This window comes from Panthera leo, chromosome B4 (assembly GCF_018350215.1).
Source record: "Panthera leo isolate Ple1 chromosome B4, P.leo_Ple1_pat1.1, whole genome shotgun sequence".
NCBI classification, from domain to species: domain Eukaryota; kingdom Metazoa; phylum Chordata; class Mammalia; order Carnivora; family Felidae; genus Panthera; species Panthera leo.
Genome location: NC_056685.1, coordinates 74,991,797 through 75,003,615, shown reverse-complemented (window position 1 = coordinate 75,003,615; position 11,819 = coordinate 74,991,797). Strand labels below are relative to the sequence as shown.

Here is an 11,819-nt window from a genome sequence, read left to right as displayed (position 1 = left end):
GCCAAATGACTTACATGCATGACTCTGATTTTATTTGTTCTCACATTCCCCTTTATATGTTATGCAGCATGAAATTAACATTGTTGAGTCCACATAGTCAAATAGATACCTCACACAGTCAAATACACAACAGTAAGTTGATATAACTGAGAGGTGGAATATGTAAACTATCAAATCTAATTTCAAATTTGTATCTCTGATATTGATGCAGAAATTGCAATATGGTGTTCTAGACTACAAAATAACTAGCATACATACCCATAGGTACAAACATTTTTTTGCTCAGTATAGCACTAATTATAATAGATTTGAACCTATTGAAGCTTGGAATCAGCTTGAATAATTATCAATGGAAGAATGGTTAAATTATGGCAGATATGTATTATGAATATCACATAGGCATAAAGAGGAAAAAGCTGGGTATTGCATGTAGGCATGAAAAGACCTCCAAGTGTTTAATTAAGTGATGAAAACAAGCTGGAACATACATATGGATCTCATATATGTACAGAAAATGCCTCTGAGCATATCTGCTAAGCCATTATATCTAGGTAAGGTGGTGTAGTGTCTATTGATATGGCAGGAGATTGTTTCATAATTTCTTATGTAATGAAAGACTAATGAAAAGCAAGTTTGTCTTGTTTTTACTCATTTGACTCTCCTGATATTCAGCTTACTTGTATTTACAAACCTATTTCATATACACATGGGAAGATGATCAGGAGATAAACTCAACACTCCTCAGCTTCCATGGAAAATCCCAAGAGGAGTCATCCACCTTGTATTTGGCCTGAGGGAAAATCCTGGCTTCCTACACGGGGACCAAATTTTCTTCTCCCTCCTTGTTCCTGTGGAGCTCTCATCAGAATAAGAGAATTTGTCATTCAGTAGTTCAAAGTAATTGCTTCAAACCCAGAATTTCCAAAGATGTTGCATAATAATGTCCCCTGTTGCCCTCCCAAAAGTTCTTCTTTTTAGTTAATGAGTCCAAAGTCAAACTTCTAGTGTGACTCCAGGGAATGCCTAACATTAGCCAGCTGTCTCTTAGGCTCCTCATTCAGTCCTTCAACCCATCAACTGACAAAATCCAGCTGCCTGTCTCTGATTGGTTACATAAGAGGTTTCATTATTTGGACAGTGCAAACAGCAAGGTATTCATAATAGAGGAAGTGGACAAATGATTAATCAGGATTAAGAAAGATGAAAGAAATTGCTCAAGTGAGATGATCCTCAAGCAGAAATTAGAAAAAGTTTCTGAAGATTTATCTACAGGGTCTTTTGGAGCCTGGGTAAACATACTTCTTTTTACTCATCCAGCTTTTTAGACTGTAAATTATACCTATTCACAGAGTTGAGTAGTTGCGGTAATCCTCTCTTTATGGAAATCAACTAAACAAGGATGGCTTCACTTATTAATGCTGAGCTCCAGAGTACAAGCCAAGGGCATAATAATGTCCTTCCTAAATTCTCTGATGGTTTTGTTCCTTCTGAAGCTACTTGAACTACTTTATTCTCCCTTCTCTCCTGCCTTCCCTCTCTTTATGCCTTTCTAAGATACTTCTTCTGATTCCTCTCATCTAAACTCTTTTTTCACTGTCCCAGAGCTCTCCTGCAATGCTGTTTGCTCCAGGATGACTAGTTTTTAGGACTAGTTCCCTAAGATGTCTTTGTCAGCTTCTCAAATGTGCTTCTTTTCCTCATCCTTTGGAATGTTAAGCATTTAAGATAAATTTAAAACTGAGTTTGTTAAAGCTTTTATTTTATATAAATTACCCAATTAAATTATTATGACGCTGCAAAGTGGGTATTGTTATCCCCACTGTGTAGATGGGAAAATTGAAATTAAAAAGATGAAACTTCTTTTTAAGCTCATGTATCTAGACAGTAGCAGATCTGGGATAGGGCCCCACATATGTCTGCCTCCAATGAGATCTCCATGCCTCTGCTGCTTCTCTTTGCCTTTTAGCATAGAGCTTGAATTTTTTCAGGGTCTTGAAAGGTTGGGTCACTGAGATTACCACCCGAACAGGTAAGAACACCACACATATTTCTAATTTTTATAGATTAAAATCTTTCAATCCTGAACTCCAGAGAGTTGCACTTTTTGGCAGTTAAAGAAATAAATCACAGAGTTTGTGTCAAGTAAGTTATAGATTTGTTTTATGTAATTTTAGGAGTTGTCAGCATTTTCTTAAATATCAATACTGTAAAATAATATCTTTAAGAAATGCATACATTGTGTAGCGCCTGGGTGGCTCAGTCGGTTGAGAGACCAACTCTTGATTTCAGCTCAGGTCATGATCTCACCAGTTGTCAGATAGAGCCCATAGTTGGGCTCTATGCTGAGGTGGAGCCTGCTTGGTATTCTCTCTTTCTCTCCCTCTGCCCGTCCCTACTCATGTGTGCGTTTGCTATAAATAAATAAATAAATAAATAAATAAACAAACAAACAAATAAATAAATAAATAAATTTAAAAAAAGGGGTGCCTGGGTGCCTCAGTAGGTTGGGCGTTCGACTTTGGCTCAGGTCATGATCTCACCATTCCTGAGTTTGAGCCCTACTGTACTGAAACTCAGAGCCTGGAGTCTGTTTTGGATTCTGTGTCTCCCTCTTTTTCTGCCCCTCCCCCACCAGTATTCTGTCTCTCTCTCTCTCTCTCTCTCTCTCTCAAAAAGAAATAAACATTAAAAAAATTTTTTTAAATAAATAAACAAATAAATAAATATAAGAAAAAGAAATGCACACATTGCAACAAGTATATTTGGTGGGTCTTGCTTTCTTAAGTGGAAGTCTTGCCACTTTGTCTTCATGTATGTAGGTAAAACTAAGAAGTAAATAAAGTCAAAACTGACTGTGTAGTATATAGTACATTTGCATCAGTAGACTTCTAATTCCTTCACAACAGAAGTTGGAATTATTGTCAGCATAAACTTACCCATTGCTGGCAATGTGCATGATTTCGTATGTCAACATAAAACAATAAACAAAAGAAACTCACTCAATAGGATACTTGCAAAGAAAAAATCACAACATTGTAAAACTCATTCAGATCTCTATTTGTGAAGCAACTACACAATCATTTGTTTATAAGTTTCCAGTTCAACATTTTCAAATCTATATCTGAAAATTAAATTACTTAAATCATTTAAAAGTCATCAAGGCAGCCAAACAGTTCAGTAATTCAAGGTGTGTTTTTCATTTCTGTGTTTGACTTTAGTTGCTTCTTTTGGACCATTCTGTTGAAAATATGGCTTTAATGCTGTTAACTAAAGATCTCAAGGTACAACTATGTTGGCAGTGAGGGCTGACAGAGCGAGCACCACAGGTTGGGTACTTATTACACCTGAACATTAAAACAATTGGTCCAGCTACTTGGTTGACATGTGCAGGGCAAATAACTGGTTGGATTTCTTCCTTAAGCAGCTGATTTTGCATTGCATTAACAGAATGCTAGATTCTCTATTGTTTCAATGATAGGGATTTGAAGTACGATTCCTCAGTTGCTTTTCTTTCTTTCCTTTTTTTTTTTTTAAGTTTATTTATTTATTTTGAGAGAGAGAGAGTGTGAGGGAGGGGCAGAGAGAGGGGGAGAGATAGAGAATCCCACGCAGGCTCTGCACCATCAGCGCACAGCCCGACTGGGGCTTAAACTCACAAACCATGAGATCATGACCTGAGCTGAAATCAAGAGTCAGATGCTTAATGGACTGAACCATCCAGATGCCTCTCCTCAGTTGCTTTCCTATTTTGGTCACTTTACCTAGTATATATTTTCCATATGTTGGTCAAGTTCTATATATATATTGTTTTGTTTCTCACAGAGGTGAGAATTCACAACTTTCATGTAACAAAAGGAAAAGCACACAAAGACTTGTCTTAATTATGTATTTGAATACATAATTTTTTTGGAATGTGTTTGGTGGGTATAGAGAGAGTGTGTTGTAACCAAGAATAACATTTTATTATCAGATTTATATTGCAAACACATGGTCTTGTAACTAAGGGAAATACACTGTAACTGTATTCTGTACATTTTTGTATTTTAAGGTATATCATTTAGCTTTAATTTGATTTTCCACAGTGGAAATGTCTAAGTAAAATTTAGTCATTAAATTTGTGGGTTTTTTAATTCAAAAATTTTAAAAACATTTTTCATTAAAAAAAGTTATAAACAGGGTGCCTGGGTGGCTCAGTAGGTTAAGCATTTGACTTCTGCTCAGGTCATGATCTCACGGTTTGTGAGTTCAAGCCCCACAACAGGCTCCATGCTGGTGGCATGGAGCTTGCTTGGGATTCTCTCTCTCTGCCCCTCCCCGATTCATACTTGCTCTTTCTCTCAAAAGTAAATAAATAAACTTAAAAAAAAATTACACTGGGGCACCTGGGTAGCTCAGTCAGTTAAATATCCCACTTCAGCTCAGGTCATGGAATCTCGTGGTTTGTGAGTTTGAGCCCCACGTCAGGTTGTGTGCTGACAGTTCAGCCTGGATCCTGCTTCAGATTCTGTGTCTCCCTCTCTCTCTGCCCTTCCCTGGCTCAGGTTCTGTCTCTCTCTCTCTCTCAAAAATAAATAAATACTAAGACATTTTTAAAAAATTTTAAAAAATAATAAACACACTGGAAAGTTGAAAGTAATATGATAGTATAACTTTTACCTAGATCCATAAATTGTTAGCATTTTGCTACATATACTTTATTAACTTACATTTATCTATCATCTATCTCTCTATGTAATTTGATCTGCTGAATCACTTGAAAGTAATATGACATTGTAACACCTCACTCATGAGTACTTAAGCATTCATCTTCTACAAATAAGGATATTCTCTTATATAATCACAGTCCCATTGACAGACCTGTGATGATTAACAATAATTCAATAAATATCTAATAATTGAGTTTGTGTTTTGACAGATGGGATTTGAAGCCTTTTGAAATGTAGGTAGTGCTTCCTTGTCTTCTAAGATTGTATTTCACCATCATTCTTTTTGTGCTGCCCTTATGGGCAGCCTTATCATCTTGTTCATGCTTGTAGGGCAAATGTGACTGCTATAGGGTACCACAGATGTGAGGTAGTAAGCTTTGTCATTTGGTGCTTTTCCTGGGAAGCTGGAACTGGAAACTCCATAAGAGGATCTTAGTTACTATGCAACGTATATAGCTAGTCCTCACTCATGTGAGCCACTCATGCAGAAAAGTACTGTTCAAAATCTTGACAATTGATTGCATAATAGGAATCATTGTGATTTGTATATAAATCCTCGGGAAATTATACTGCAGTCTAATTTATGTAATAATACTATTGATTTCCATGTTTGTTTAGTAAATCTTTGTGAAACCAAACCAAACCAAAGATCTCCCTTAACCCACCCCAGAGCACATGAGATATCTAATCGGTCAAGGAATGGGACATAAAGCAAACCAGAACACATGAAGAAAATAGGCGATGGTTATCTTTGGCACCTCCAATTTTGTGTTTTCCCCTAATGCCAAGTGCCCTTAAAAATCATGGGACTACAACAAATACCATTTAGAAACGTGTGTCTTCATCACACAGACTGGCTTGTCTTTAAAAAGTAGTCTCTCATTCAGTCATTCATTCATATTTTTCACTGTCATGTTCTGAGTAACTCTTATGGGCTATTTATTATGCTTGGTAGCCTTCGTCTGATTCTGAAATTAACATTTCTCAGGGAACTTTTACTTTGGGCAAGAGCCAACTAATTTCCTCCACATAATGGTGTTAATATCTAGAAACAAACCTATTATATTATATTCCCAGAGCTGTTTACTTTAAATTTTGAAATAGAGATTTAAGAAATAAATCAATAATGGTGATGTTTCAGGAATCAGCCACAATAAAAATGCTTTAATATAAATTATAAAGTACCTTATTGAGACGACATTGACAAAGAAAAAGCTGTATCTGTTTAATGTGTAAATGTGATGAGTTTGGAGATAAGTATACATCTGTGAGACCACCATAACAATCTATGACATAAACATGTCCATCACCTTCAAAAGTTTCCTCCCACCCTCTTTATTTATTATTGTGACTTTTTGTGTGTGATAAGAACATGTAAGATCTACCCTCTTAGTCACTTTTAAGGATACAATACAGAATTACTAACTATAGTCACCATGAAATATGGTAGATCTCTAGGACTTATTCATTTTGTGTAACTGATTTTTTACCCTTTAATCCATTAACTAATCCTAATTCATTAACTACCTAATCCATTAACTACCCTAATCCATTAACTAATACCTCCCTGTTTTCTCCTCCTCCCAACTTCTGGCAGCCATTTTCTGGTCTCTGCTTTTATGAGTTTGACCATTTTAGGTTCCTCATATAAGTGTTATCATGTAGTATTTTTCCTTCTGTGTCTGGATTATTTCACTTAGCATATAGTCCTCTAATTTCATCCATGTTTTTGCAAATGGCAGGATTTCCTCTTTTTCTTAGGGCTGAGTAATATTCTATTACATATATATATATATATATATATATATATATATATATATATATATATATATGACATTTTTTAATCCATTAACCTGTCAATGGACTCCTAGGTTGCCACCATGTCTTGCTACTGTGAATAATGTGACAATGAATATTGGAGTGCAGATATTTCTTCAAGAGGAAACTTCTTCAGCAAGGAAAGTCCTTCACCATCAGCCAGGCCAGAGATTCTTGGTAGGCTGGTTGGTGGGGACCATGAGCAGACTGGCTGATGGGGTATGTGGGCTGGCCTTGTGCTTTGTGCTGGAGTTCACAGGCAGGCAGGTAGTGCTGGGGTATGTGGCAGGTAAATCTGGGGCTGGCATCCATGGGTATGCTTGCTGTCTCTTTTCCCCATGGGAGAACTTGTGGGTCAAGGATATCTTTTTTTGTGCTTTACTATGCTGAGTTGTGAGAGGGTTGATACGGGTAAAGGTATTTCTTACCCTTTCAAATGTGTTTCTCATTTCTGTATTCCACTAGGGTGCTATAATGTCTCACCTGGATTCCAGATCTTTCATAAAGGTATTTTCATCCATAGATGGTTGTTAAATCATTGTTTCTTGGGGTGATAAGGGCTGGGACCTCCTATTCTGTCATCTTACTGATATCACTCCTTAATGTTATTTTTAAAAGATTGTTCTGAGAATCTCTAAATAATGTTAAAGAAGAAACTTAACTGTGAAATTAAATTGTAGCATTGACTTTTATCAGAATGCTTGCCTCTTTGCAAGGTGTTGCCTTGATTCAAGGTTGGGATTCTCTCTATATAGTTCATGGAATCTTTGGATCTAGTTAGTTGGACTATGTTTGTTGGTAGCCAAGAGAAAGGGAATTCCTTTGTATGTGCTGTCTCTGAAATGATACAACACCAGCCTCACTCCTGGCTACTGTGAACCCTTACTTAGGTTCTCTTGCTTTGTTCTGGGGGCAACGGGGTGATCTCAGAATGAGCATTGGGAGCCTCCATGCATAATATTGCTATATCTAGAGAGTTAAAGAGGAATAATTTAAGATATTATCTCCTATACTCTGAACCCAAATAACTATACGAAATATCTAGATATTACCCGCAATTTATTGTTTTACATTGCTAGTGTTGAATCCATCATAAATGTTAACATCCAATATATGATTTTCTACTTCTCCCTTAAAACAGTATTCTTAATGTTGACTTCACGAGCTGAAGAGTCTTATTACTTACTGGATCTGAAAATATTGTTGCCACAGAACAGTGTACTACCAACTGAGAATTCAGGTAATTAGGTTTTGTTCCTTATGTGGGCTGGGAGGCATTAATTGTTCAGTTAGTAAATGACAACATGATAGATTCCTCAGTCTTTACTGATGAAGTAAATGAAGTAGTGTTCAATTGGAACAGCCAGAGCCCGGAAGGGCCTCCAGTTTGAGGCAAGAATATTGAACAGTTTTATTGAGACTCAGATGACGTTTAGAATATCAGGCCACTACAGGGATATATGTACAAGTTTCAAAGTATGAGGAGAAAGTTTAGATAACCATGTGGGGGCCTTAAAGCCTGCAATAATGGCAGAGGTAGGAATAGTGACTATGTAAATTACCGGATATATGATTTTTAGGATTAGCATGGTGATATAACCAGAGCATTGTCTTATCACCTGGGTACAGCTTCTCATGAGCCATTATAATCATAGCATTGCCCACAAAAGCCCACCTAACACATCACTGGACATCATGATCTAGGCTATCAGTTTTTGAAAATGTATTATTACTTTGTGAATGTATTTTAAAGTTTAATTACAATATGATGCCATTAAATAAAATGAAGGAAATTTAAAGTTAGAATAATCCAGAACAATCTAATTCCACAGCCAGTTTCTAATTCCTTGGTGTCTTATTGTCCTCCTATCCTCTGATAGTTTCTTACACTTCACCTTGGCCCCTTTTCTCAAGATTGTGCTTTTTATCATTGTCAATACCTTTATAATTTTATCATTAATTTTATCATTTTAATTTTATCATTATCAATACCTTTATAATTCCTTGTGTGCATGTGGGCATGCTCACACACATACACATGCACAACCAATGATCTCATTTACACCTTATTGAAAACAAATGGAAGCAGTCAAATGGAAACTCACTTCTTGCACTCTTGACCTTCTCTCTTAGACATAGAAGTGACAAAGTATCCCTGCTCTTACCTAAGTCCTTTTACTCTAGACTTAATCCTACCTCATTTTCTCGAGTAATTCACTCCTGCAATCTTCTTTTCCACCTTCTTCTCATGTCAGGAAACTTCTTTTCAAATGTACCATCTAAACCACATAAAATCATTATAGCTCCAGAAAAGACTATAATAAAAAATAGGACCATGGCTTATTTAAAATATCAATGGCAAAATGGCGGCCAAGAAGTTAACTTTTAAATACATGAATGTGGATTGTGGGACTTTAGTGAAAAGATATTCACGTAGAGTAAGATCTAGGTGCTGGGGTAAGTAAGAGGCACTGAGAGACTTTTGGTGGATCTTCTTGTTTTCCAGAGAGAACACTTCTGTATATGGCAATGAAAAACTACAGTGCTATCAGTGAGTTCATTCTCCTTGGACTATCTATTGACCCCAGTATTCAGGCCATACTCTTTGTGCTGTTCTTTCTGATTTATCTCTTCACTCTGATGGGAAATTTCTTGATGCTGCTGGTGATTAGGGCTGATTCTCACCTCCACATGCCCATGTACTTCTTTTTGAGACAACTGTCCTTCCTGGACCTCTGCCACTCATCTGTCACAGTCCCCAAGATGCTGGAGAATCTACTTTCTGAAAGTAAAACCATCTTTGTAGAGAGCTGCCTGGCTCAGGCCTTCTTTGTATTTGCTACCGGGGGCACGGAGGCCTGTCTGCTGGCTGTGATGGCCTATGACCGCTATGTAGCCATCAGCTCCCCTCTGCTCTATGGCCAGGTGATGAGCAACCAGCTCTGTGTTGGGATGGTGTGGGGTTCCTGGGGCCTGGCCTTTGTTGATGCTCTCATTAATATCCTCTTGGCTGTCAATTTAGACTATTGCGAGGACCAGACTCTTCCCCACTTCAGCTGTGAGCTGTCTTCTCTCTTCCCTCTGTCTTGTTCTGATACCTCGACCAACTTCACACTCCTGCTGTGCTCCTCTGTCTTGCATTTCTTTGGAACCTTCATTATGATTGTTTTTTCCTATGTTCGCATTGTCTCCACCATCCTGAGCATCAGCTCCACCTCAGGCAGAAGCAAGGCCTTCTCTACTTGCTCTTCTCACCTCACTACTGTGATCTTGTTCTATGGCTCAGGTTTCCTCAGCTATCTCTTGCCAACTTCAGGCTCCCATCTGGCGATGATGCTCTCCTTGCAGTACAGCGTGGTCACTCCCATGCTGAACCCCCTTGTCTACAGCCTACAGAACAAAGAGGTGAAGGCAGCTATGGGAAGAATGTTCAGAAAATATTTTCATTCTCTCATGTAGTAGACAGAAGATTATGACTGAAGGGAGACTGAATTATTATGCTACATGATCAGATAATGGATTTTAAGGAGGATTTCTTGATTGTCCATGATGCTAGATGCTATAGGGAATACAGTGGCATTTATTTCCTTGAAAATGCTTGTGAAGAGGACAGAAAACTGTTATCTCAGGATGACTCAGGTTCAGTCTTATTCAGGAAAGGAGAAATGAATCAGTCTTCTTTTTGAGGGGTCATTTTATAAAAATGTTGATTTATTTTTCATTTCTATGTGGACATCTATTGCTATTGGTTAATCATTACTCTTTCACACTTCTTCAAATGATTACACCCAAATCCTCAGGAAGACTAGTTTTCTCAAATTGATATGGGTCTGTAAAGTGGGGTGATCCTATAATCTAGAATAGGCTAACTTTTCTACCCCTTTCTCCTGACAGTGCATTGAGGCAAGGAGTAAAATCAAGACCCAAGTGCAGTTATTTAGAATCTAACTCTAGGAAATTCAAGTACTTAGCAGGAATAAACAACAAGAAAAGACAGCATTTGGAAGAGTCGATCTGACTATAGTGCCTAAAGAGTCCATGAAATCTGGCTCCCTTAGCAGTTGTCCTTCCTGAAGTCATATTTTAAACAAATATAGTGACAATAGCTAATTCATTACATTTCTTTCTTTTTTTTTTTTAGTTTATTTATTTTGTGAGAGAGAGCAGAGCATTTGTGAGTGTGGGAGGGGCAGAGAGAGAGAGAGAGAGAGAGAGAATCCCAAGCTGGCTCCATGGTCTCAGCATGCGGGGCTTGATCCCGTGAACCATGAGATCATGACCTGAAATCAAGAGTCAGATGTTTAACCAACTGAACCACCCAGGCGCCCTCTAATTTGTTACATTTCTTAACTCAAGCCAAGAAGTGTGCTAAGTTCCTGTGATAGGCAGACTAGTCCCCCAAAGAGATCCTCCTAATCCCTGGAAACTATTAATATGTTATATGGCAAAAGGGATTGGACAGATGTATAAAGTTATGGACTTTAAAATAGGGAGGGTATCTTGGATTATGCAGGTAGGCTCAGTCTAATCACATGAATCCTTAAAAGCAGGGAAGCTTCTCCAGCTGTAGGCAGGAACAATGCAGCAGAAGGGAAGGTCAGAGATAATATAAGCATAAGATGAACTCAGCCTAGCATTGCTGGCTTTACTCATGGATGCAGGCTATGAGCCAGAGATTGTATGTGGCTTCTAAAAACTGAGAACAACTACCAGCCAAGAGCCAGCAAAGAAATAGGAACCTCATTTCATGGAATTCATAGAATTGACTTCTGCCAACAAACTGAATGATGTCTCCTCCAGATCCTTCAGGTAATGTCTGTTGGCTTGATTTTGGCCTTGTGTGACCAGTGGAATCAGTTGAGTGCATTGAGATTCTGACCAGAACTGTGAGATAATATATTTCTGTCATTTTAAGATACTAAGTTTGTGATAATTTGTTATTAGCAGCAATAGAAAATTAATATATATTACCTATATTACCTTACCTTTATTATCCTACTTAATCATCTCAACAGGTATGAGATAGTTTTATTTAGTTTTCCTTTACCAATGAGGAAATGAAGATATTCACCTGTTGAGGGATTCATAGCAAGGAAATGGTGGAGCTGGAATTTAAACTCTGTAGCTTGAACAGAGTCCATATTCTCAGTCACTGACTGCCCCTTCCATTCGGTCTATAAGACTCACTGATCCTTTTCACAATTATTTGCTACCAGATTCAATTGCTTATAACCAAAGAATGGTAACTCACACCGGTTTCAAAGGCGAGATTAAATCAACTGAACTTTAGAATTA

The 11,819-nt window shown here is 37.5% G+C and overlaps 1 protein-coding gene across 1 annotated transcript; it reads left to right on the top strand.

The window, feature by feature from the left end:
• The first annotated feature begins 6,995 nt into the window (after window positions 1–6,995).
• Window positions 6,996–9,983, top strand: LOC122225626 (olfactory receptor 8S1-like). The gene is made up of 3 exons (XM_042948466.1): window positions 6,996–7,031; window positions 7,666–7,764; window positions 9,031–9,983. The coding sequence occupies exons 2-3, from the start codon at window positions 7,674–7,676 to the stop codon at window positions 9,981–9,983; spliced, it is 1,044 nt and encodes a 347-aa protein (XP_042804400.1). The 5' UTR covers window positions 6,996–7,031; window positions 7,666–7,673.
• The last annotated feature ends 1,836 nt before the right edge of the window (window positions 9,984–11,819 follow it).

Excerpts from the sequence above, each read along its gene's own strand:
- LOC122225626 (XM_042948466.1), top strand. The coding sequence starts at position 7,674 with ATGTTGACTTCACGAGCTGAAGAGTCTTATTACTTACTGGATCTGAAA. Across the intron at positions 7,765-9,030 it reads ACTACCAACTGAGAATTCAG|AGAGAACACTTCTGTATATG; the intron begins GTAATTAGGTTT and ends CTTGTTTTCCAG.